This window comes from Antedon bifida, chromosome 3 (assembly GCF_963402885.1).
Source record: "Antedon bifida chromosome 3, ecAntBifi1.1, whole genome shotgun sequence".
Lineage (NCBI taxonomy): Eukaryota > Metazoa > Echinodermata > Crinoidea > Comatulida > Antedonidae > Antedon > Antedon bifida.
Window position 1 is genome coordinate 30905295 of NC_136228.1, and position 23109 is coordinate 30928403.

Genomic DNA, 23109 nt, shown 5'->3' on the forward strand with positions numbered 1-23109 from the left:
TAAATAAATTAAATATAAAGTTAAAATGTTTCTTGATGTCGTTCTGTACTGCAATCCGCTCCCCGACCAATTATTTCTTTCTCCTTTTCTACGTAAAGTTACTCTTCAATATTTTCAAACAATTCTTTAAATGCAACTAATTCTGCTATTTCCAACAGTTATTTCTTCCGTCAATTTACATTCACAATTTCAATTAATCCTCAGTAATCTCAACAATTAAGCTTTTTTTAATATTGTTTTTTTGATGTTTTCTTGTCTTGTATGTATTTTCTTGTTTTTTCATTTTTACTGAGTCATACTTAACGATAATTGTACTAGGCCCAACCACTCACTTTTCAGTCATTACGGATTGGACCCCATTGGAAATAAGTTTACTTTTTTGTCGACTTAATGGGTTATCCAGGTATTCTTTTTATACATTGTATATTTTAACTTTTATGTATGAATATCAAATAAAATCAATCAATCAATTCCACATTTAAGTACAGCCTTATATTATTACTTCCATTTCACTATTTATTTTACTTTATGTATCTCACTTTAATTCCTTTAATTACTTCTTCTCCTGTACGTCTTAGTTTCTCATAGCAATGTTCACCTATCCCTTTCTTGCTTAACATAACATAGCCCTCATTCTCTGTCTCCTCTCATTTTTCATCTCTCTCAAAATTCCCTCAATTATACACATACCACCACCTTATCCTTCTCCACCAATCAGCAACTCACACCCTAACTTAACTCTTATACCTCTCCTCCAATCAGCAACCTCCACACAATCCTTCTCTGCAACACAATACTCTGCTCCACTGGCTTCACACAATAGCTTCCTAAAACAAAAGAAAGGTTTAAATAGTGAAAACAAAGGGAAAGTAAGAATGAACTAGCAAAATGTATATACAACTTTATGTCACTTGTGACAGTTGCATTATTACTTTTTTAAACATTAGTTATTTGTTCATACACATTAACAGATTAAGTATTTCATGAAAATTGACACAATAAGCGTGGTTCCCAGGCAATTTGACCAATCAAAACTAAATTACTATCTTAAAAGTTGCTTGTTGATTGGTCAAATTATGTTGCGCAAACTCCTTGCTATGCATTTTGTCTTAGTGGGAACCAAGCTTTAATGCCAACAATTTGTTGTATGCTAACTACTACAGTCAATAACATTCATAATATCCTGTGCAATCACAACTTATATACATATATTGACTATCTACTAAAAACATACAGTGATTTCTAAATCTAATGAAGCATAGGTTAATAAATGTATTAAATATTAATCTGACAGTCATTTCATTATTTTATGGAGTAAATTAATAATCCTTCTTTTGATTCAGAATTGAGATTTTAAAGAAACACCAACATTTTCTGATCAGATATTAAAAATATAAATTGCTTCAGAAGTTTTGTTTCTGCCATTATTAAGTTACATTTTAAAAGTACTTTTGAAAGTATAATTAATAATCCGTTCTTATCTTTCTGATATGATGCTGCTTGGACCCCACACCATTTTCTCAAGATAATGTATTAGTTATTGATTTTATTGTAGAAGATGATTTCATTCATTCATCAAATGACAATAAATGGAAATAATTTTAAAATTTCCTCAAATATATAGATTAATATACAATACTACAAAACTTATAATTTAACATGCATTCATAACACACAAGATAAAAACTTATTCCTTGTCCTTTTGTACATTCTAGATATGTTTAAAGATGTATTGTCCCCCAAAAACATGAAAAATGAAGATTAATGAAATCAGATTTTGAATTTGTTATTTTGTAGTTTTAATCAAGTTAATCACTTCCATAGAAAAAAAAATGAAAACAAAATAATGTTTTCACTTACAAAATAAATGGTTAAAATCAACTAAAACCCATTGACTGGCAGCCAATTTGCCCATTTTTTGCTTTAAATTACAGTTTTTTTCAGGTAAATACATTTTTTTCGATCCAATTTTTGGTGAAACTGGATAACTATTATGTTACATTAAAATGGCGTATTCAACCAAATTTTTGTTAAGAATTATTTTTTCATAATAAATACATCTTTAACATTATATTTCTATTATTAAAAAGAAATTACACTTTATAAATCTGCATAAAATTTGTCTGCAATAGAAATTGATGTACAGTACACAATACTCTCAGTTTGTGGATATTCATCTTTCAGTTTGTGTATGAACCTCATTCGTTTATTAGCCATTAAACACTGCGTCTGTTTGTCTTTCATTTCAGTTAGTAGAATAAGAAAACATGAGTGTCTGCACATGTTTAATCAATGATTCTCCGATTGGAACACCAAATATATCTGAAAAATCAATATCAACTGTTTATTACTACTGTACTTTTTCACGCTGCTGCTCTAGCCCGCTACGTCACAAAAGATGACGTAATCCGATATAAAGCAAGCGGCAGTTTTAGTACTGAGAGACCATGGAGGTATAAAAAAGTTACCTCCATGGAGAGACTGACATTTTTGCGAAAATGGAAACTCCACTATAATTTATAGGTCCCATCTGCTAGACCCGAAAAACGTCTGGGAAAAGAGTCTAACGATTGAATGACAAATCCCAAAGCATTTCTGGTATTTATGAGTCCCATTATATAATAATGTAAATCAAAACAGTTCATGAAAGTTTTTTTTTGTACCATGGAACTATAATTATAGTTCCATGTTTGTACTATAGTGACAGAAATTGAGTCTGTATTTCATATCAAAGTTATTCACTTCTGTAACAAAAAAAATAATATTTATTCACATATAAAGAGAGAAAAGAAATGTTTAATTATAGCCCGAAAACCATTGTCTGACAGACAATTTAAGTATTTTTTGCTTTAAATTACATTTTTCCAGGTAAAATAACTATTATGTGACAATAAAATGACACATTCAAAAACAAGTTTGAAATAAAAAATATTTTTCAGGAGGACAATATATCTTTAAAACTGTTACGTCAATAAGCGAGCAGCGTTTTTTGTAAGAAATATTTCTTGTTAATTTTACTGTGATTTTGAATCCAATTACAATTTATATAATATATACAAGTCATGTCTGTGCACTGCTTTGAAACTAGTAAATGGTGTATTTTATTTGAAAAGATAATTTGATATCATTTGGTAGCTACAGTACTGTAAGTGGAAGAGACTTATCATCTAGGTATAGTGTTAGATATATATATATATAAATAATTTAATAATAAAAAAGTGTTTCTAGACCTTTTGATGCAGGCTTATCTCTGTCCAATTTATCAGCAAGTTTAAGGAATTGCATTGCTAGTACATCATAATCAATCTTTTCTAATCTTTTGTTTTCAGCATCATCGTCATCACCAGGCAATTGTCTATCATTTGGAATCTATAAACAGAACATTAGATTGGTAGAGTTGTCATTTAAGAATTTTTAAGGGAGGGCATGCATGTAGTTTTATATATTTGTAGTTTTTATATGAATTAAACCATTTCATACTGTATAATTTGATATAACTTTTTTACTTAATATTTAAATGTCATTTTATACTGTAAATTGTTGCTTTAAAGAAGTCAATGTAAATATTAATGAAAACATTTTTAGGAACACTACTGTATTAATCTTTTCAGTAACTTATTTTGATAGTTGTAGATTTCATACTCAGCATTATTTTCTTTTTTTCCAATCAATCAATCAATCGTTCATTTGTATAAAATCAAATTAACTGATTTAAGTCATGACTTAAAACTGTACAAGTTTCTATTAGGTCATAAACAGTATTTTCGCTGAAAAAGGAGAATTAGAAAAGGTAAACATTAATGAAAAACATTTTTTATGAACACTGATGTACCTCTATAAAATCTTTGACTTCAATCCCCATTATATTAGACAAATCCTCCATGGTTTGCAGTATGTCAGGAATACTTGGCCTTTTATTTCTGTCCACCTCCCAGCAACTATGCAGCATATCCTTTAACTTAGGGGGTGTTCCTTCAATCAGCGGATACATACGATTCACTTTCATAGAAACCTCTGGTTCCTTACACGTCCACATTTCCCATATCACTACACCGTATGAGTAAATGTCCGAACGCGGTGAGACTTTTATTTCTGAATTAAAAGAAAAAGCCTTATCATGACATTCAGGGGCCATCCATGGAATAGATCCAGCAAGTGTTGTTGTAATTGTCTCGCCACTTAAATGGGAAATTCCAAAGTCACAAAGTTTCAAATTATATTTATCAGTAATTACAAAATTTGCTGATTTGATGTCACGATGAATTATTTCACATTCATGAATATACTGTATTGCGTGGGCGCCTTGGCGGGTCCATGTAAAAAATTTGTCATGCTCAAGAGGTTGCTGCTGTTTCCGTTTCTGGCTTAAATATTCTAGTAATGACCCATTTTCTGCATATTCCAGTACAATACAGGTCAATGGGGGCTTGGTAATGAGTCCTAATATATGTGCGATGAACGTTTTACCGATTTTATGTTTATTTTCTTTATCGTCTTTAATCATTTTTAGTGCAATGAATTCAATTTCTTGAACATTTCTGTGAAGATGTTTAATTGCAACTGGAAAATCATCTTTAGTTTTCCAAATGCCTTGAAACACATAGCTTGTTCCACCTCGTCCAATTTCTTTTCCAAATTCAACATCATCTTGTGGTATTTCTGGAATCCCAGGATATGAATATCGTGTTGTTTTATTACCTGCCATCATTATTCCTCCAGATTAGGGTATCTATGCATAAATTATAATTTTTTTTGTAAATAATGTAAATTTCCATGAGCACGCACATTTTTACGTGCGCGGTGCCCACGTAGCGCTAAAAACATCTTTTTTTGTGTGTGAATTATGTTTTTCTAGCCTTTTCTAGTAATTTTAACAACTTTTAAACAATTTCGACTTAAAATCACGTAATACAAGCACTTCGAATTGGACAATTTGCGCGCGTTTTTGATGAAAAAACTTTTGTCTCTTTTGTCATAGCTCATCACATTTAATAGAGCACATCTCCACTTATCCGTATTCCATTTCCCCCATATTTTGATATTGGATAGGTCAATCAATTATCTTTCGCATGATATACAATTTTAAAATGTTTTATGACGTCATCATGCGCAAAAGTGTGAATAGCTTTGGTCACTTATTTTCATCATTCGAAAAAATTTCAATTTGTTATAGCTCCTCACAATGAAAAGTGATACTCATGATTAAAACGTTTTCTGGAAGCTGTTGAATTGTAGATACGAATTCATGTACAAATTATGCACATCAGATGTTGTGACGTCATCATATGGCCAGTTCAATTATAAAATTCGTAATTTCATATTTTGCGTCATAGTTCATGACATTTAAAAGAGCGCGCTTCCATATTCTACGTATCCTAATTGTTGCTCAGATAATTTCATAATAATAATGTTATTGCTCAGATAATTTCCTTTCAAAATTGCTATCTAAGTGTTTCATTTTGATTTAAATATTAGATTGAAAGATGGTTCTCATAATTTCATCTATGCTACCCTGTATATACAATATACAGTGTATTATGTAAATACTGTTAATACCGCAATGATATAGGTACAATTCAGCACTGTAAACATATTTAATTCATGTCATAGGATGGCATAATAATTGTCGACATTCATAATAGTTTAACGTATGTGCATGTTGCATTTCCGCGGATAACCCGAACTCGTCAAAGTGACGAGTTCAAATCTAGTTTATCTTTTTTTTGTGTATTATATTGGAATTTAAGAGGGCCCTGAATATAAACTGGCATTAATTTGTCCAGCTGGAAGGGTTTTTACCCTCTATTTAAAATAAAGTTGAAATACGTTCTTTTAATATGCATGCTGTAATAACATTGAGATTAAATAAAGATAACTATCAAAAAACTTCATGTGGGGCTATAACGTAATTGAAAGAATACACTGTATCGCCAAACTTATACATATTGTATATAACAGATGAAATTAAAATCCTTATGTTGAAAGGCCTCTCCGGTGAATACAGGTAGCCAGCTTATTCAAAGATTCAACTATATTAATGCTATTAGTTTCAAATGGTGGTTTTTAGGAAAAATCTAGACCTAAATATCTTGTCTAGTTGATATATTGTACTACTACTCACATTTTAGGAAATATTCAAACAGAACTTCACCATTTATAGGTAAAAAAACTGTTGGTTCCACAGTGTACCACGCCCAGGTACCACGTCAGCACTATGATGACTAGGTTCAATCATATGATTACACTATTGTGAAATATGTTGCCTTTGTTATTAATCACAACATGCATGAGCTATTTAACTGAATAACATTTGCCGCATTACAGTTTTCTAATAACTAAATCAATTATATGTTTACTTTTTGCAGATCTGAATAGGGTACAAAATACTCACCCACACCATTTGTAACAATTATTGATTACTGATTTCTATTCAATATATACTGATAAATAATTCTTTCCACTAACAATGTTAATAGAAACATTTTGTATTTGTTAATAAAAAGAAACCGTTTTCGTTTTGTATTATTTTTATTGATCCATTAATTTTTCATACAAAATAAATCATTTTATCAAACTTTTAGTAAATCATATGTTACAGTTACAGTATTTAATACTGTTTAACAATGTTTTATTGTTCATAGACATGAATGTATTAAGTTTCCATGGAAAATGGTGCCAACACTTTTATTGTACTTTGATCTAACAAAAATACCTTAGTCTAATGAGAGTCGAAAACATTATTATTATTCTTCACAATCACCAACTTATATACAGTACATAATTTGACAATCTAAAAAACATACACAAGTTCTAAATATAACAAAATCTAATTAAAATAATACTGTATTAATATTAATCAGTAATTAAATTAAAGATACACATGTATTGTCCCCAAAACATGAACAATAAAAGATAAATAAAATCAAAATTTGAATAGGCCATTTTGTAGTTTTAATCTTTAAAAAAGATCACAAACAATGATTTCACTCACTTATAAAAAGACAAAATGAATAGTTAAATTTAACAAAGAAGCTTGTTGTCTGACAGACAATATACTTCCGGTTTTTCTTAAAATTTTTGGGTTTTTTTCAGGTAAGTAATTTTTGTCTGATACAATATATCTTTAATAACTGTTCTTATGTTTTTTTTAATCAAGACTAAGAAAAACACCAGCCATTTCTCATTTAAATACTGTATAATATTAGACTGTATTCCTCAATTATAATATTATTATTATATAGATGCAGTAATACAAACATCATGCACAACCTAAGTATATAATGTAACATGCATTCACAATATACACAAAAACTCCTTTATAAGTAGCCATATTTCAAGTTGCATTTTATATTAAAATGAAATTACATTTTATAAATCTCATGAAATGTGTCTGCAATAGAAATTAATGTATGTACACAATACTCTCAGTTTGTGGATAAAATATTCATATTTTAGTTTGTTTATGAACCTCTGATTGAGAACCACAGTTTTCATTATTATATTTCAGACTTAAATTGATACCTTTATCTTTACAGTGTTTGTTACTTTGGTCTCTAGTTTTCACGTGACAAGAACAGGACATGAATTCAACGTATGCCTTTGGCAGCTAGTTCATCTCTGACACGCTCTAGGTAAGTGTCATCTGGGTACCCAAATCTAAACAAACAAAAAATCATTACATTAATTTTTACTTTAATTGTTTATACATAATATTGCAATCATAGTTTACCTACTTAGAAGCAAAATGATTTCATGATACATCTAAATACAAAACTATATAAATAAAAATGTTATTGAAGTTGTGTTTATAAAATAAGCACCTGAAACATGTTGCTGGCACCAGGGAACCAGGAATATCCTAAAATCTCATCTGTTCACCGGTGTGTACCCTGCAAATTTTCTGGTCAAACCGGCCTCTGAAGCCATGCTAAATCCAGATGGACGGCCATAAGGAATTATTAAATACCTAGTTATCCAAGGATTCTCCCGGAACAAAATTTGTAAACAGAGAGAGATCCATTCGCACAGCAAATTAAAATCTGTGGAAACTTACTGTGATGGCCCACCAGTACAGCTAGTCTTATGATGAATGTCATTCCAGGTCACCACATTACTTGCTCCAGTAGTAACTGATCTACCAACTGTGAATATAAGCTTAGCATCAAATGCCTTCTGTAAGAGTCTACAGATATCTTGACCTTCTGGAGTGTTTGGTAGGTAAGCTCTTCTTGATGTTCCTCTGTATCGTGACCCAGGGTTTGGGTGTGAGTCCTGTTTTGAAATGACAATAGAACAATATATATAAATTTCAACAAATGGAAACTTTAAGACAAGATATAATGCTGACAGTGCAGTTTAGTTTGGAGAAATGTTATAGTACTGTACTTACATTTTGAGTTCCTGATGGAATATCATACGAAATAATGATTGTTGCATAACCATCATATCCTGGTAGACTGGATTGAACTTTTTCAATCTCCATTGTTCCGTCAGGCTGATTTCCTACCAAACATCCATAGATTACACCACATATTGGACAAGCTGGTTTTGTCTAATGAAAAACATGACTGAACTGAATTTTACCGATTCAAGGTGAGAGGTGGTGATTGGTGTGTAACTATGTAAAATAGTGTCTTGTTTTGCATTTGTATGAATGAATGAAATTCATAAATTCAGATTAGGTCAGCACCTACCCATGGGGCTGAGATGGACCAGTACACCCCACTATTCCAAAAGTGCACACAAGTCAGATATGTAGTACACTGTACTTCCAGTTTTAACTTCTTATTTGAGAAGATATATTCTGCCAACAGATCTATGGTCGAAACTGTATTGATTTTATTTCTGAGGCTATATTTAAATAAATGTTTCTTACCTTAAAAGCACTAATAATACATTGCTTACAGAAAATATGGTTGCAGTTTTTTAATGACACAGGGTTTTGGCAGTCAGACAGACAAATTGGACAACTTTCTTCTACTGGTTCTGGTAGTGGTAGCAAGAATTGTTCAATATCCTTCATTGGAGATTGGCTCGCAATGTTTGAAGTGGATTCACTGTAGTCTCTTTGTGAAAGAAAGTCGGAGCTGTTGTGTCTTTGAGTCGATTCTTCTGGATAATCTGGTGGGTTCTGTTCAGAACTTAGTTTTTCTCTTCTTTTTCTTCGTGCAGAACTATTGCTTGACAAGGCAGGCGAGTCAAATGTAGGTGAAAGCATACTATTTTTGTTCACCTCAGTCGATGTAGAGACCTGTTTGTTCTGTTCAATATTATTGCCATGGTGTTTACAATCAAAGCATATGTTTTTATCACCTAATATGCTATAACACGATTTGCAAATCATGTGTATGCAATCCTTGCGTCGTCGAAGCTTATCTTTGCTACTACATAAGCTGCATTTTGTAGACTGTTGCTGAGAGGGCATTGTAAATGCTTTATCATCATCTTTTCCCCTTACAGTCTCTTTTCCATTCTTTTGATATGACCTATCAAAACTTTGACTTCTAGACCTTGAACCTTTTCTTGTCCCACCTCTTTTATCTTCTAAAAAACATTCCATAGAACCTTCTCTTATCTCACTTCTTTTATCATTACTTTCAAAATTACTTGAATCTTGTTCTTTTTCTTTCTTTTTCTTTGTTCTATTGACACTTTGACTTCTAGCTCTTGAATTTTCTTTTACCCCACTTGTACCACTACTTTTGAAATCTTGTTCTTTCTTCTCATTTTGTTTCTTATACCGATCCAAACTTTGATTTCTTGAACAGACAGGTTGTTCTTTAGAACCAGAGGTGTTATTTTTCCATGAATCACGCCTTGACTGTCTTTCACCAGAAGTAGTTTCCTTCAAATCTACAGTTCCATTTGGTAGTCTGCTCAAACTTTTTGATCGCTTGTTTTTTGTTGGATTTTCTTTAACCAAACTGTGAATTTCTCTGAATCCAGAAGGTGGACATCCTTTTCTTTGATATTCTTCTAATATTTTCTGCAAATGTGCTTCTTCTGCTGACTGAATTGGGAGTGCCTTCATTGGACCATTAGTTGGTGATAATTTGGCATTTTCTTTAACCTTAAAATCTGATTTTCCCATTTTGCTAACCTTTGACTTAATTTTATCAACTACATTACGTTTGTTACTAGCTCGCTTTGACTGAGGGTTGCCATTAGACAATGCATCAGTTTGTTTGTCTTTAGATAATGTCTGATACTTTTGAGTTGATAATCGATCACTTTCCATTGTATCAATTTTAATATCATTCGACTTCAAGTAATGGGAAAATCGTGCCTGCAAATCATTAATCACTTCTACACTTGTATCAACAATGTGTATATTGAGTGGAGGATTAGGTTCAGCATCAAATTCCATTAATGCCAGGTACAATGATTCAACACATTTCTCAATTGGAACACCAAATATACCTGAAAAAAAATCAATATTAAAGTAATTCTTTAATACCACAGTATTAGCTTAGTTTTTAGTCGCGTGGACGCGACTCTATAGTTCGCTATGTCGGTCGGTCGGTCGGTCTGGTATCACTATGCGTTTTAGCACGTGACTTATGGCTGTTGGCCTTGTTTTTTACAGTGATAAATAGTGATTCGCACATTACTTCCCAATACATTTCATGAAAGATAATTTGATATTACTTGGTAGGTACTGTGCAATGAGAAGAGACAATTATATTAATACAGTATTGGTGGTAGTATGTGATGGATATTCCCAAGAAAATAAATACATTTTCAACCTTACCTGAACTAATTAGTGGAAGCGCAATATTTTTAATTTCAAGACCTTTTGATGCAAGCTGAAAACAATTCATGAATGTTGCCTTCAAGGTGTCTAAGCAATCTTTCTCATGTTTATAGTCTTTCCACACAGGCCCAACAGCATGAATAACATATTTAGCTGGAAGGAATCCGCCACTTGTCTGAATGACTTGAGATGGGAATAGAGGGCCCCATTTTCTGACATACTCATTTGATTCTTCCACAACTTTATACCCTCCAGCATCAGAAATTGCTTTTGCAACACCTCCAAAATGGCGTAGGTAAGAATTGGCTGCATTAACAATAGCATCGGCTTTCATCTTAGTTAAATCACCAAAATAAATGGAAATTTTGTGACAATTTTTCTTGGTTTTGAAGGACAATACGGGTTGATTAAATCTGTCGGGTAAGAAGTCTAGTGATGACTCACGAGAATCATTTCTATTTAGAGATCCATTGGAACTTAATTCTATTCTAGAATCTTTAAATTTTGTTGATAAATTCCTGTCATGGGTAGTCTCAGGACTTGCTGAATAACTTCTTTTCTCATCAAAGGAGTAACCACTTCTTCCACTGATGTCGGTACTGTGCATGATGCCTCTACTCAGAGGTGATGCTACTCTATTCTTTTTGAATGAAATAGAGTTAGACTTGAGGTGTTCAGCAAACAGCATCTGCAAATGATCCACTGATTCATTATTGATATCAACAACATGAATTTCAAGTGGTTTTCTGACTTTGATACGATCAAACTCCATAAATGCTTCATACAAAGCCTCCGAACATTCTTTAATTGGCCCACCACATATTCCTGTGTAAACATAAAGTAATATTATATCATTATTTACATAGGCAGCACTTTCCAGTTATGTTAAGTGTGCTTTAATAATTCACAACTATTGAAAAAACAGTTTCCTTTAATACAAAAACATTGATCCTAACATAAGCTTAAAATGTATTCATGCATATTCATATAAATCTTCAAAGTTCTAAAGAAGGGGTGGGGTGATATAAGGGAAGTTTATTCAAACAGTGTAATGGCATGTATGATGATGACAACTTATTTTTTAAATACTCTACCAGACATTGAAAATCGGAAACTTTTTTGAGGTACAAAAGAACTTTCATTTATGTTCAAAATATACCAGACTTTCCAGCCAAAAGGTGTCTGGTATTGAAAGACTTGATTGCTCAGTATTTCACAAGCAATAATCTGCTTAATATCAATAAATATCGCATGTTTGTCCACAGGATTTCAAACCTACCTGAACTAATGAGAGGTAAAGCAATGTGCGTTACTGACATCTTGTATGCATATCTAAAACAATTCATGAAAGTGTCCTTTAATGTGGTGAAACAATCTGCTTTATTTTTTAACTCTTTCCAAATAGGTCCTACAGCATAAATAATAAATTTAGAGGGAAGTTTTCCTCCTCTAATGTGGGTGACCAAAGATAAATCCAGAGGTCCATTTTTCATAAAGTATTTGTAGGCAGCATCAGTCACTTCACGCCCACCAACTTTAGCAATACCTTTTGCAACACCACAATCGTGGCTCAAAACACAATTAGTTGGACAAACAACTGCATCTGCTGTGATTTTAGTTAAATCTCCAACATAAATTGAAACATTGTGACGTGTTACTGGTGTCTTGAATGTCAAAGAACATTCAACTTGTCTGGGGAAAGTATATTTGGATGCGTCATAGGAGAAATAACCTGCTGATGACTTAGTGAACTTCTCATATTCTATGTCATTTAAATATTTTCTGCCACCACTAGCATAATCAGTCTCTTGCACTGCTAATCCTGGACTAACACTCACTGCAACATTTCTGTTCTGTCGAAAATCTCTGTCATTTTCAGTGGTTGGTCTTTGATAGCTAGTTGCATTTGTAGCATTTCTTACTCTTGAATCTCCACCACTAACATAATGAGTCTCTTGCACTTCTAATCCAGGATTAACATTCTCTGCAACATTTCTGTTCTGTCGAAAACTTCTGTCATTTTCAGAGGTTGGTCTTTGAGAGCCAGTTGCATTTGTAGCATTTCTTACTCTTGAATCTCCACCACCAACATAATCAGTCTCTTGCACTTCTAATCCAGGGTTAACACTCTCTGCAGCATTTTGTCTATCTTTATACAGGTTTCGCAAATAAGAGCCTGCCTTCTGTACAGCTTGCAGAGTTCCTTTAACGATATAAACATCGGGCAAGTGTTCATGATGTTGGATTGTAAATTTTACATCTGTATGCTTCTCAAGTTCTCTGATTGCATCATCATTTAAGTCATCAGGTATGTATTTTGATTGAACTTCTGCCTCAACAGCACTAAAAACCTGCAGTTACAACAAATAAGTTAATCTATAAAATCTAGAATTTTAATAGTATTATTATCATTATAATAGTGTAAAATAAAATTTAAAAAAAATAGATTAAAAAAAATAAAATTCTAAAGCGCAAAGAGACTATTATTATGGGCAAGCAGATCCAAGATCTCGCACATGGGTACACTAATAGTAATAATAGACTTGTGTAACTTGTACAAACTTGTACAAACAAAATCAATACAATTCTAACAACAAGTATAAAGTTAAACAAAATTCAAACCTCGTCTGCCATCGTTGTTTGGTGCCATTGTAATCAAGAAAGAAATGTCAAGTGTCAGAAGACCAATATATCTGAAAAATTATTTATAAAAAATGTTGATAGGCATGGCTGCTATAGCAAGAGATCTAAAACAGACGAGGCAAAGACGAGGTGACAGAAACTGAAAACTTCAGACAAGGTGACCCCCCTCATCTTCCACATGCTGTCCTGTTACCGTAAATCTTCTAATAGTAACCCACCTTATAAGTCAATCTATAATATAATAACCCACTACTCTAATAGTAACCCATGGGGGTTACTATTAGAGTCACAAAAACTTATGATGCAGCCGTATTTTGAAAATAAGGCGATAATGCATGGTGATCTCGGGAGTGAAGGAGGATTGAATGTTTTTGAGTTTATAAAATAAAGTTCAACCAAATTTGTTTATTCCTACAGTTTTATTGTTTTGCTATGAGTTGCTAACCGGAAAAGTTGGGGGTGGGTTACTATTTTCAGGTGCCTAATTTAAGATTAGTAATAGTAACCCACTACTCTAATAGTAACCCCACTTCTAATAGTAACCAACGCTAAAAAAACAATCAAAGAATAATAACCCAGGGTTTCAATTAGAAGATTTACAGTAAGTACTGTAATAATTGTATAAATTTGGGCTACTTACACTTGAATTTTCGTTCAAGCTCATTTTAAAAGCTAATTTGAAAATTTTTGTTTACAAAATCACATTCATTTCACAATTATTTTCATTACACCCTTTATGTAAATGTTTCTATTTATGAATACCTGTACTAATAAATATATATGCATATTTATTTTATAAACCATACATAGGCTTATTCATGGCATATAAGGTTGAAAATTAAAATTAGAACATACATACTGTAGTGACAACATAAAACAAATCTTACAGTTTGAATGACAATTATATTTGAGTTGATTGAAAATATTAAATTGTTTTAATTGAGTGGGTCTGGTTGGACAACAATATTTTAAAAATATAATTGCCAGGCCATTGTCTCTTACCTATTACGTCAAGACCAATCAGACAACAAGCAAGTTCCCGCACTTTTACAAGGGAACATCATGCACAGAGTATACGCAATTCGGTAAGGTAATGACTAACCAATTTAGATGTAAATCATAATAAATATAAACCTGTGCCTAGGCAACGTTATCTGTCTAAAGTCAATGCAATTCTTAGCATTTAGTGAGATTATTGTCTGTCCTAACTAGTATCTACGGTAGGCTGCTTATTCAGTAAGTGGTAGGCATACGGCGTAGTAGTAAGACTAGGCCTCTGTTATAAGCCTTTTGTGTCTACTAGCAGGCCTCTCTACGGAATAGCCTAGCTACTACCAGACAGAGCAGAGAGGGTAAATAGAGATCGGTGGGCCTCTAAAATGAAAGTTAGTGTAGGCCTAGGCTTTTTGTCTGTCAAAAGTTTATCCAACATCCAAAATATGTATGTAGATTTAATATTCTGAAATTTGGAAATGAAGCGATAATATTAGCACACTTTTTACCTTGAAAAACACGTATCCGTTGTCACGAGAATGAAGGACGCTAAAAAGTGGGGGATTTCCCAATTGTCAGGTCAGTCAGGTCATGTTATATAGCTCTCAACGATGAGGACGACATACAACAACAAACTATAGCACATTATGTAAATTCAAAATCCAAAAATCAATGTAGGCCTCTAGAATGTAAAATTTATTCAAATGCATGTATATCAAATATATTTCATCCCACTTTTTTATATGTTATAAAATAAATAAGATACGTGAATCATTTTTCGATAGAAACTTCACATTAATCTGTCTATTACAAATAGTTCCATGTCGCCCTCTATATATGATCGTTAAGTTATGTTTTCACATTTCATCTTCATATACTACCAAAATAAGTGATGTTTGAGTTTCGAACACCGTCACCCTTTTAGGAAAAGTCTTCTTTTTGTAGTATCTTTGTTGTCCCATTTCGAAGTATCCCCTTCGAATTGGATAACACTTCCAACCTCCAACCATACATCCTAAACGTTCAGGAGTAGGCCTATTGCACCATGGCTTAACAAAAAAACTAAAAGCAGTACAGTATCGACATTATAAATCGAATTATAAATTGAATTTTATTACTGTGGTGTATACCGATTTTTGGTTACCGTTTCTTCATCTCTTGTCCTCTTCCAAAAGCCACCTACTGCGCAGTAAATATCAGCGTTCGGAGTACATAAGTTAGTTCGTCATCACTATCAATTTATCGGTGTCTTTGATCTGTCGCTTAAATGCATATCTTAGGTATTTTCATTTCAGACATGTGTTTGTACGCTTTGATATCACGTCACTAAGATCCGTTACGGAATTAGATTCTATGGGGCGTCCCCATGCATATATCTATACTGTAATATTATTTGCCTGGAAATTCCTTAGTATCTAAAAAGTAGCAGTTTTTTTTGTTGTTCATCTAGTCACCATTATTACTCGTGGTTTATCTCAGAATAGTGCAATTATAACCCCCTACTGTAGTTCTAACAGATTATTTCGTCGCATTCTTTCGTGAAAGTTCCAACTTTCCATATACCGTAACTTACGTTTTCTTGTGTGTAGGGGCATTTCTAAAATAAAAGAAAATATGGTTATATTTCTAGACGTCATCGTAATACTTGAATATTATAGTTCGGTTCAAAATCGAAAATCATTTGAACCACATAAATTGTAGCCTATTATTGTTTTCGAATAAATTCGATTGATATTTATATTATGATTATAATAGTGTCTCGCCTCTCATTGTAGAGGTAGGCTTAAGCTATGTATACACTATCGAACTTTATGTGCACATCACATTTTTTGTCACATAAAGTTTGATAGTGTAGACAGAGCTTTAATTTTTTTTTCTATTCCACAATTCATTTTACAGTCTCGATGTTTCAGACTAATCCGCTGCAGGCTCGGGTTTTTTTTTGTCAAAACACCGTGTTTTTTTATTCATTTGTGCATGTCTTAGCCTACTGGCTTTTTCCCCAAATACAAAATAAAGAATAAAAATCAAACTTTAAATTTTGTAGTTTTAATAAATTTATTTTCTAAAAAAAAAAGATTTTTTCTGGGTCAATTTTTGATTGAAGTGAACTATCAGAATAGATAGATAAAACCAACAGCGATAATTACCGCCACTAACAGGTTTGAAACATAAAACAATACAACATCAAAAACAGTTATACCAGGGAAGAGTTAAATTACTCTTCCCTGGTTATACTGTATATGTGTATAAACATAGATCAGCATACCATAAACAATTTCAAATGAATAATCAAACAGGTTAATATATTATATTATATTTATTGGTCAACATTATGTGACATTAAAAAATTGTGTTTTTTTAATGGGGACAATATATCTTTATGGAATTGTCAACTATTATTGGCTCACTGTATATTGACATTATTATTTTATTTAATAATGCAAATTATACTGAAGCACATACTGTTTCCAAAGCACACGTTCACTTAGTGTGTTCTAGTATTTTATTCACATTGAATAAGTGATTCCTCAATTACAGAATGGAATTGATGTTTTATAAACTAATCCAATTAGGGAGATTTAGAAATTAAAATGCATGCGATTGAGTAAAAACCAAGTTTAGAGAGTTGCTCTTTAAACACGATTAATGCCGAGAGTTTATTATACAGTTTAATCACACGCTGTATTGGAATAATAATGATATCGATTGCCTATCATTCAGTGATTATTACACGTTTAAATACCTTTCGTGAGTGTGTACAATCCTCTACCGTAGTACTGTGATCCATTATCCACATGATATAAAAATAATGAAAACACGTAGAACTGGTTTATAAATAAAAAACAAAAAGCATTCCAACATTTTTTTTTCATTCTCCTTTGATGTAAAATTAATTTTTAAAAATTAAAACATGATTAAATGACAATATTGATAATAATATATAACATTATTTTATAATGCGTCATATCAAATAAATTGATATGAAAACATCATCATCATTTTAATAATTTATGTTTGTGTTATTTCACTTGTTAGTGGCAGTTTCATCGCTGTTGGTTGTGAACTGAATAAAATAAAAATAAAGAATAAAATAAGTTAATTTAATGCTCATTTCAATGTAGTGGTTTTAATCGTTTTAAAAAACGATTAAAATGAGCATGTTTCCGCTTTAGAAATCGTATACAATGTTTTACAATATTTATGATAGTAATTATTTTTAAACATTTAGGCCTATAATGAGCCGATACAATCACCAATGAAAATGTTTAAGGGGTGAATCGAATTATTATTATTATTATTAAATCAAAAAATAAGGGTACATTTTGGCCCAAAGATGCCCCTTTAATATGGGTTCTACTGTATTTCAAAATTCTTACCTTATTAAGTTTAAGTGGAGGAATATCGGACAATATTAAGGGGACGGTGGCCCAAAGTGTCCCTTTAATAGGGGTTTTACTCTATTTTTAAATTCTTACCTTAGAAGTTTAAGTGGAGGAATCCAATATCGGACAATATTAAGGGGACAAATAGACCGTTGATGGATTTATCGAAATTTACTTATAAGGAGAGAAGAAGAAAGAGATAAATCAAAAAAATTATAATGACAACTTAGTATCATTTTACAATCTAATCGCCGCAAAAAAGGAGAGTGATTTAGTTTGATTATTTAAATATTACTAATGTCAGTTGATAGAGCAAGTTAATGCAAACCCATCTTTAAAAAGCACGATTTTAACCTACTTGCAAAAACATCATCTTTCGAACGAATATATTCATTACCATCTACTGCGCGGTTTATTGATGAATTGCAATGGCAATTTTAGTGAATGTAATAGAATCGTAATACTGCTTCTAAAAGGCAATATAATCAAATTGTAGATCCATATTTAAATTGTTTAAGACAACTTAATTGGTTGTCTGAAATGTCCAAATAGAAAATCAAGACTCAATCTATAAGAAATAAGCCATCATCTCTTTGTTGTATTGAGCCGGAAATTCGCTTAAAGATGTAGCACCGCGTAGCATGCTCTTATATATACCTTTAAGGAACAGTGACTCGCGAACCTTTTAGTGTTTACCAGTATCTAATCTCTTTTCATTAGCCTTTTGAGTGAGTGCTTTATTTTCTTTTAAAGCTAGGCGCTTAAGGCTTTGATATCGTCAAATTATAGAACACTCTACGAATGTTTAATAAGAAAATTAATAACAATCCTGAAAGCCCTTAAACTTCAGTGCGTTTTGATTGTTTCGTTGTATAAGATATCTAACGTCGAATTAGAAAACAAGTTTAGCTTTTGATATCATATATCATTCGTTTACTGCGCGCCTGAAGAGACGTATTTTGTCGTATGGTTTTCAATAAGATTACTAACGATTATTTGAAATTATTAAGGAAATACAATGGCGTTAGATAAATACGAATTAAATCTGTAAGATAAATGGCATCATTAGCGCTTTGTGTTTTTAAATTATATTTTTCTTTACCAATCTTCATTACTTACGAAGCGATTTCAAGCGAGACTTCGTTTCAGCATCACTCATAAGTATTAATGGGTACAAATATCATTTTGTTGGTTTCGTATAAATTCGTGATGTTGTATTATTTAGAGATCAATATTCTCGGTTAACATCACCAGATAAATTAAATTATTATTTATTTATAATAAGGCAAACTAGCAGGTCCTAGTCGGCAAAAGAATTTTATCACAAACCTACGATTTGTGATAAAAGAGGGAAAGGCTGTCCTTTTTCGTTGTAATTTTTTATTTTGTATTGCTCTTGTTTAGTAATAACATTTTCTTTATTGTTAAAATAAAATTGTTTTCCATTGGTTTCCATTTTTAAAAATGATTAAATGTAACGAAAAAAGTAAACTCATCGTTGATCTTGTCATCCGAATTTAAACTTTTTAAAAACGGCGTTCCGTAGTTTACAGAAACACACAGCTATGAAACGCCAGTTGTGTATTGTTGAAACAAACGTAAACGGCGTTCCATAGTTGACCGAAACACACAGTTATGAAACGCCATTTGTGTATTATTGGAACAAACGTAAACAGCGTAGTAAAATAAGTGTTATGTTTTTCCAGGGAGTCGTTTAAAAGCAACGAAAAAAGAGTAAAATCATGGTTGATCTTGTCATTCGAATTTAAACTTTTTAAAAACATACAGTTATGAAACGCCGTTTGTGTATTGTTGGAACAAACGTAAACGGCGTTCCAAAATATAAATAAGCGTTATGTTTGAGCGTTTAATTTGAAATAAATCATGTATTCAAACGAGGCTTACGAAGCGTACTATACGTATTGAGTATTGATCGTTCCCCGAAGCCAACTCTTCTCTCGATGCAAACGATATTCAACGACTGACAGACTATTAGTTACGAATTAATGCTTTGGCTTTGAGCTATACAACCCGATGTATAATGTTTTTAAGAATCCTAATCATTTTTGACAGTCATTGACTTCATTATCGTTAGAATCAGACAACATTATTAAGAATATGCAACTTTTGTTTGCTGTGGATATGAGGCAATCAAAAGAATAAATTTTACCGTTTATACCGTTTAGATTCGACTGCTACGTATATAAAACCTATATTAGTACTAACCCTACAGCAATCTGCATATTTAAAGCACTTAATAACTATAGAATAATATCATGAATTTTTACAACGCAATCAGTGACTATAAACATCTAAGCGCGAGGAACGGACTCACGGTAAAATACAAAATCATTTTCCTTCTCCATTTTTTTTACCGAAGATTGATTTTTTTTCTTCTCTCTTAGTAGGCTAAATGTAAGTAACTAATTGGTATAGCGACACACTCACAACAGCAATATATATCAATGGAGTGAATTTATCACTCTTCGAACACGATTGCAACACAATTGAACACATTAAATACATTTATTTCAGATAAAATACAACAATACAATGGGAAATCGACACAAAGAAACAACCGATTAGTTTAATAATCGCCTAAAGAGATCTCGGTAAAGCCAATTATCAGGTCGTAGATTTCTGAATTCAGTAAGTAGATCTGTAAAGAACCGATGAAGATAGATGAGAACTAACGTATACCCTTGGAGTATATTGTATTTTATACAAGAAAGAACATTAAGTACGCTGATGTTAATAATATAGGAGCAGGAACAGATTATTGTATGAGGCTATATTATATAAAACACCCGTTCAGGCTTAGCACTTAACTAGGCAGAAAAATGTTGATCGGTTGGTCCGTTCAAACTTGGTGGGGAGGGAGAACTGAAAATGTTACTATGTTACTATAGGCGCCTACGACAATGGATACTGTTAATAACGCCATTCAATTAAGTTAAAGACCTCTGCCCGGACAATATTTTTTTAAACGTTTTCGATGCAAAAAAAAAAACACAAAAAAAACAGGACCTATATCGTTAACACGATGAATCAAACAATGTTTGTTTTTTTTTTTCAGTTAAAAGAACACACCGGTGTTTTAGCAAACAATACTAAATTGTTATTTTAATGTAGCATCTATAGAACTCAATTTTTTTTGTTTACTTCTTTCGTATTTATACATACTTTTTGTTTTCACATATATTCAAATATATCATTTAAAGCTTTTATTGTCAATAAATCTCAAATCAATCATACGAATTTATATAATAACGGAATTCACTTCCAATAGATAATACAATGTATCCTGTGTAAAATACTCTAGAATAAATATTGTGTTTTTTGTTAATGATAGATTTAAAAAGTTTGCGAAAGGCCAAACAAACAACTCTAAATATCACTGTCTTTACAATGGCATTTGTTTTGCCATCTAGACCTATTAATACAGCATGAACTCAAAACAACTAACGAAAATACTGAAATTAGTATTTTTATGATAAATGCTTTTGCAATAGAAGTCGTCTTAGATAAACACATTTAGAACCACTTGGAATATAGTACAATGTTAATTATTGTTTCAATAATATTAAAGGTGACGGGTATAGGTAAATAACTGCCTTTGTAGCCTATTTTTTATAGGCTAAAGTTCACGTATATCTTGACAAAATAAAAAAAATAGCAGAAAACGTGGGTTATATCAAACCTTAACGGATTTTAACGACAACTTAAATTAAAGATATAATGCAAAAATAATCACGTAATATTTTACTTTATCTTACAAGATCCACATCCGCAAATCTAGATATATAGAAGAGATTATGTTACAAAATTAAATACCTGAATTCTAATTGGACCATATATCACCATTTAACATTAATTGGTGGTGATCTGACAAGGTCTAAAATTGGGTCTTTCAAATAAATGCGTTTGATGAAAGAAGCATTTTCCGAAGGAATGATTCAATTATTTTGTACAATGTTTCTAATCGAATGATAACTTAAATATAAAGCATAACAAACAAATGTTTGACTGATCAAGGTCCGAACAGTTATGGTCAAATTCAATTCAATTCAACATTTATTTCTTCCTTCAAGAAAATGAGGTAAATATAATAAATTCAAGTAAAATATATAACGAGTTGGTTTCTTCTGGCCGGCGTTAGTAGGTCGAGTTATACTGTAGAAATGTAGGCCTAGCGAAATTCATATATTTAGTTACAAACATACTCATAATCATATTTTACATTAGATTTCAGAATTATATTACAATTAATATTTATGCAGAGGGTGTATTTGCTTCCTACGGCTAAGTATGCACTTAAGTCCAATTTACGGGATTTTATTTCCAAGTACTCATGTATTAATATTTTGCTTTCAGAATATCAGTACGTATATGGACAGGTTTCTAATAATAATTCGTACTGGGCCGGCCTCGTAAATTTCATTAAAAACATTTTTAAAAATGATTAACCTATTCAGGGGACACACTTTCCCAGTAAACAAGGCGAGACATTATCTTTTAACCCCATTGCCATTAAGTCATACTTTCCCAAACGGACACGGGGATATATTAAGTTATATCTCCCCCTATTAAGGGGTTACCCCTATCAAGGCAATCCAACTACAGGGTACTGAGCTCGCCATGCCAAGATAGGAAATCGTAACAGTCCTTTGATTTTATGTCTGGCTGCGACAAATACCACCAGTGCTGTACTATCATATTCTCTGCGGCGCCCTGGTATCTGATAAGAGGCGTGGAATTGATCGTGTCGCAGCCACAGATAACCACTTTGATCTCCGGAGGGACACATTATTTTTCATCAACAATGCCAACCCCCATGAAGGGGACACTCTGTTTGGTCCCAAATGTGTCCCTTAATAGAGGTTCTAATATTGTATAGGCCTAATTGCAATAACGCAATTGTGATATCTTGAATTATATGTTTTAATCCACAGTTCCTAATGTCATTTAAACTCGGCCTACTTCCATTGTTAACTTTGTACGTATTGACTCTTCTCTGGTATTAACACAATTAAACATTTTGAGATGTTTCTTCAATCCACTTAGATATACACTTAAAATACTATCTCTCCGATTATATCTTGAATTCGTTGATTAAGTTCATTTGAAAGTCAATGAGCCAACGGTCATTGAATTTAAACAAATTATATATTTTTCTTATTCACATATCACAGTATAAAACTCCATGTTTATTGAACTCTTATCGACTTAATTGTGAAAATAATTAAACATTTAGCCAAAATATGGAAGGGTAATAATAATATAGGTCATATCATCTACAAACATGTTGCCAAGATAGATATAAGTTTAATCGTA

At 31.9% G+C, this 23109-nt stretch overlaps 2 protein-coding genes across 2 annotated transcripts; both read right to left on the reverse strand.

The window, feature by feature from the left end:
* Positions 1-1917: 1917 nt before the first annotated feature.
* LOC144838377 (mitogen-activated protein kinase kinase kinase 20-like) lies at positions 1918-4705 on the reverse strand. Its single transcript, XM_078693715.1, has 3 exons — positions 3833-4705; positions 3231-3369; positions 1918-2322 (listed from the first exon to the last, which is right to left on the reverse strand). Exons 1-3 carry the CDS (start codon positions 4703-4705, stop codon positions 2246-2248), a joined length of 1089 nt encoding a protein of 362 aa, XP_078549841.1. The 3' UTR covers positions 1918-2245.
* Positions 4706-6530: 1825 nt separating this feature from the next.
* LOC144837799 (uncharacterized) lies at positions 6531-14956 on the reverse strand. Its single transcript, XM_078693056.1, has 8 exons — positions 14899-14956; positions 13376-13446; positions 12033-13104; positions 10751-11578; positions 8876-10419; positions 8390-8551; positions 8054-8271; positions 6531-7656 (listed from the first exon to the last, which is right to left on the reverse strand). The coding sequence occupies exons 2-8, from the start codon at positions 13385-13387 to the stop codon at positions 7587-7589; spliced, it is 3906 nt and encodes a 1301-aa protein (XP_078549182.1). The 5' UTR covers positions 13388-13446; positions 14899-14956; the 3' UTR covers positions 6531-7586.
* Between the last annotated feature and the right edge of the window lie 8153 nt (positions 14957-23109).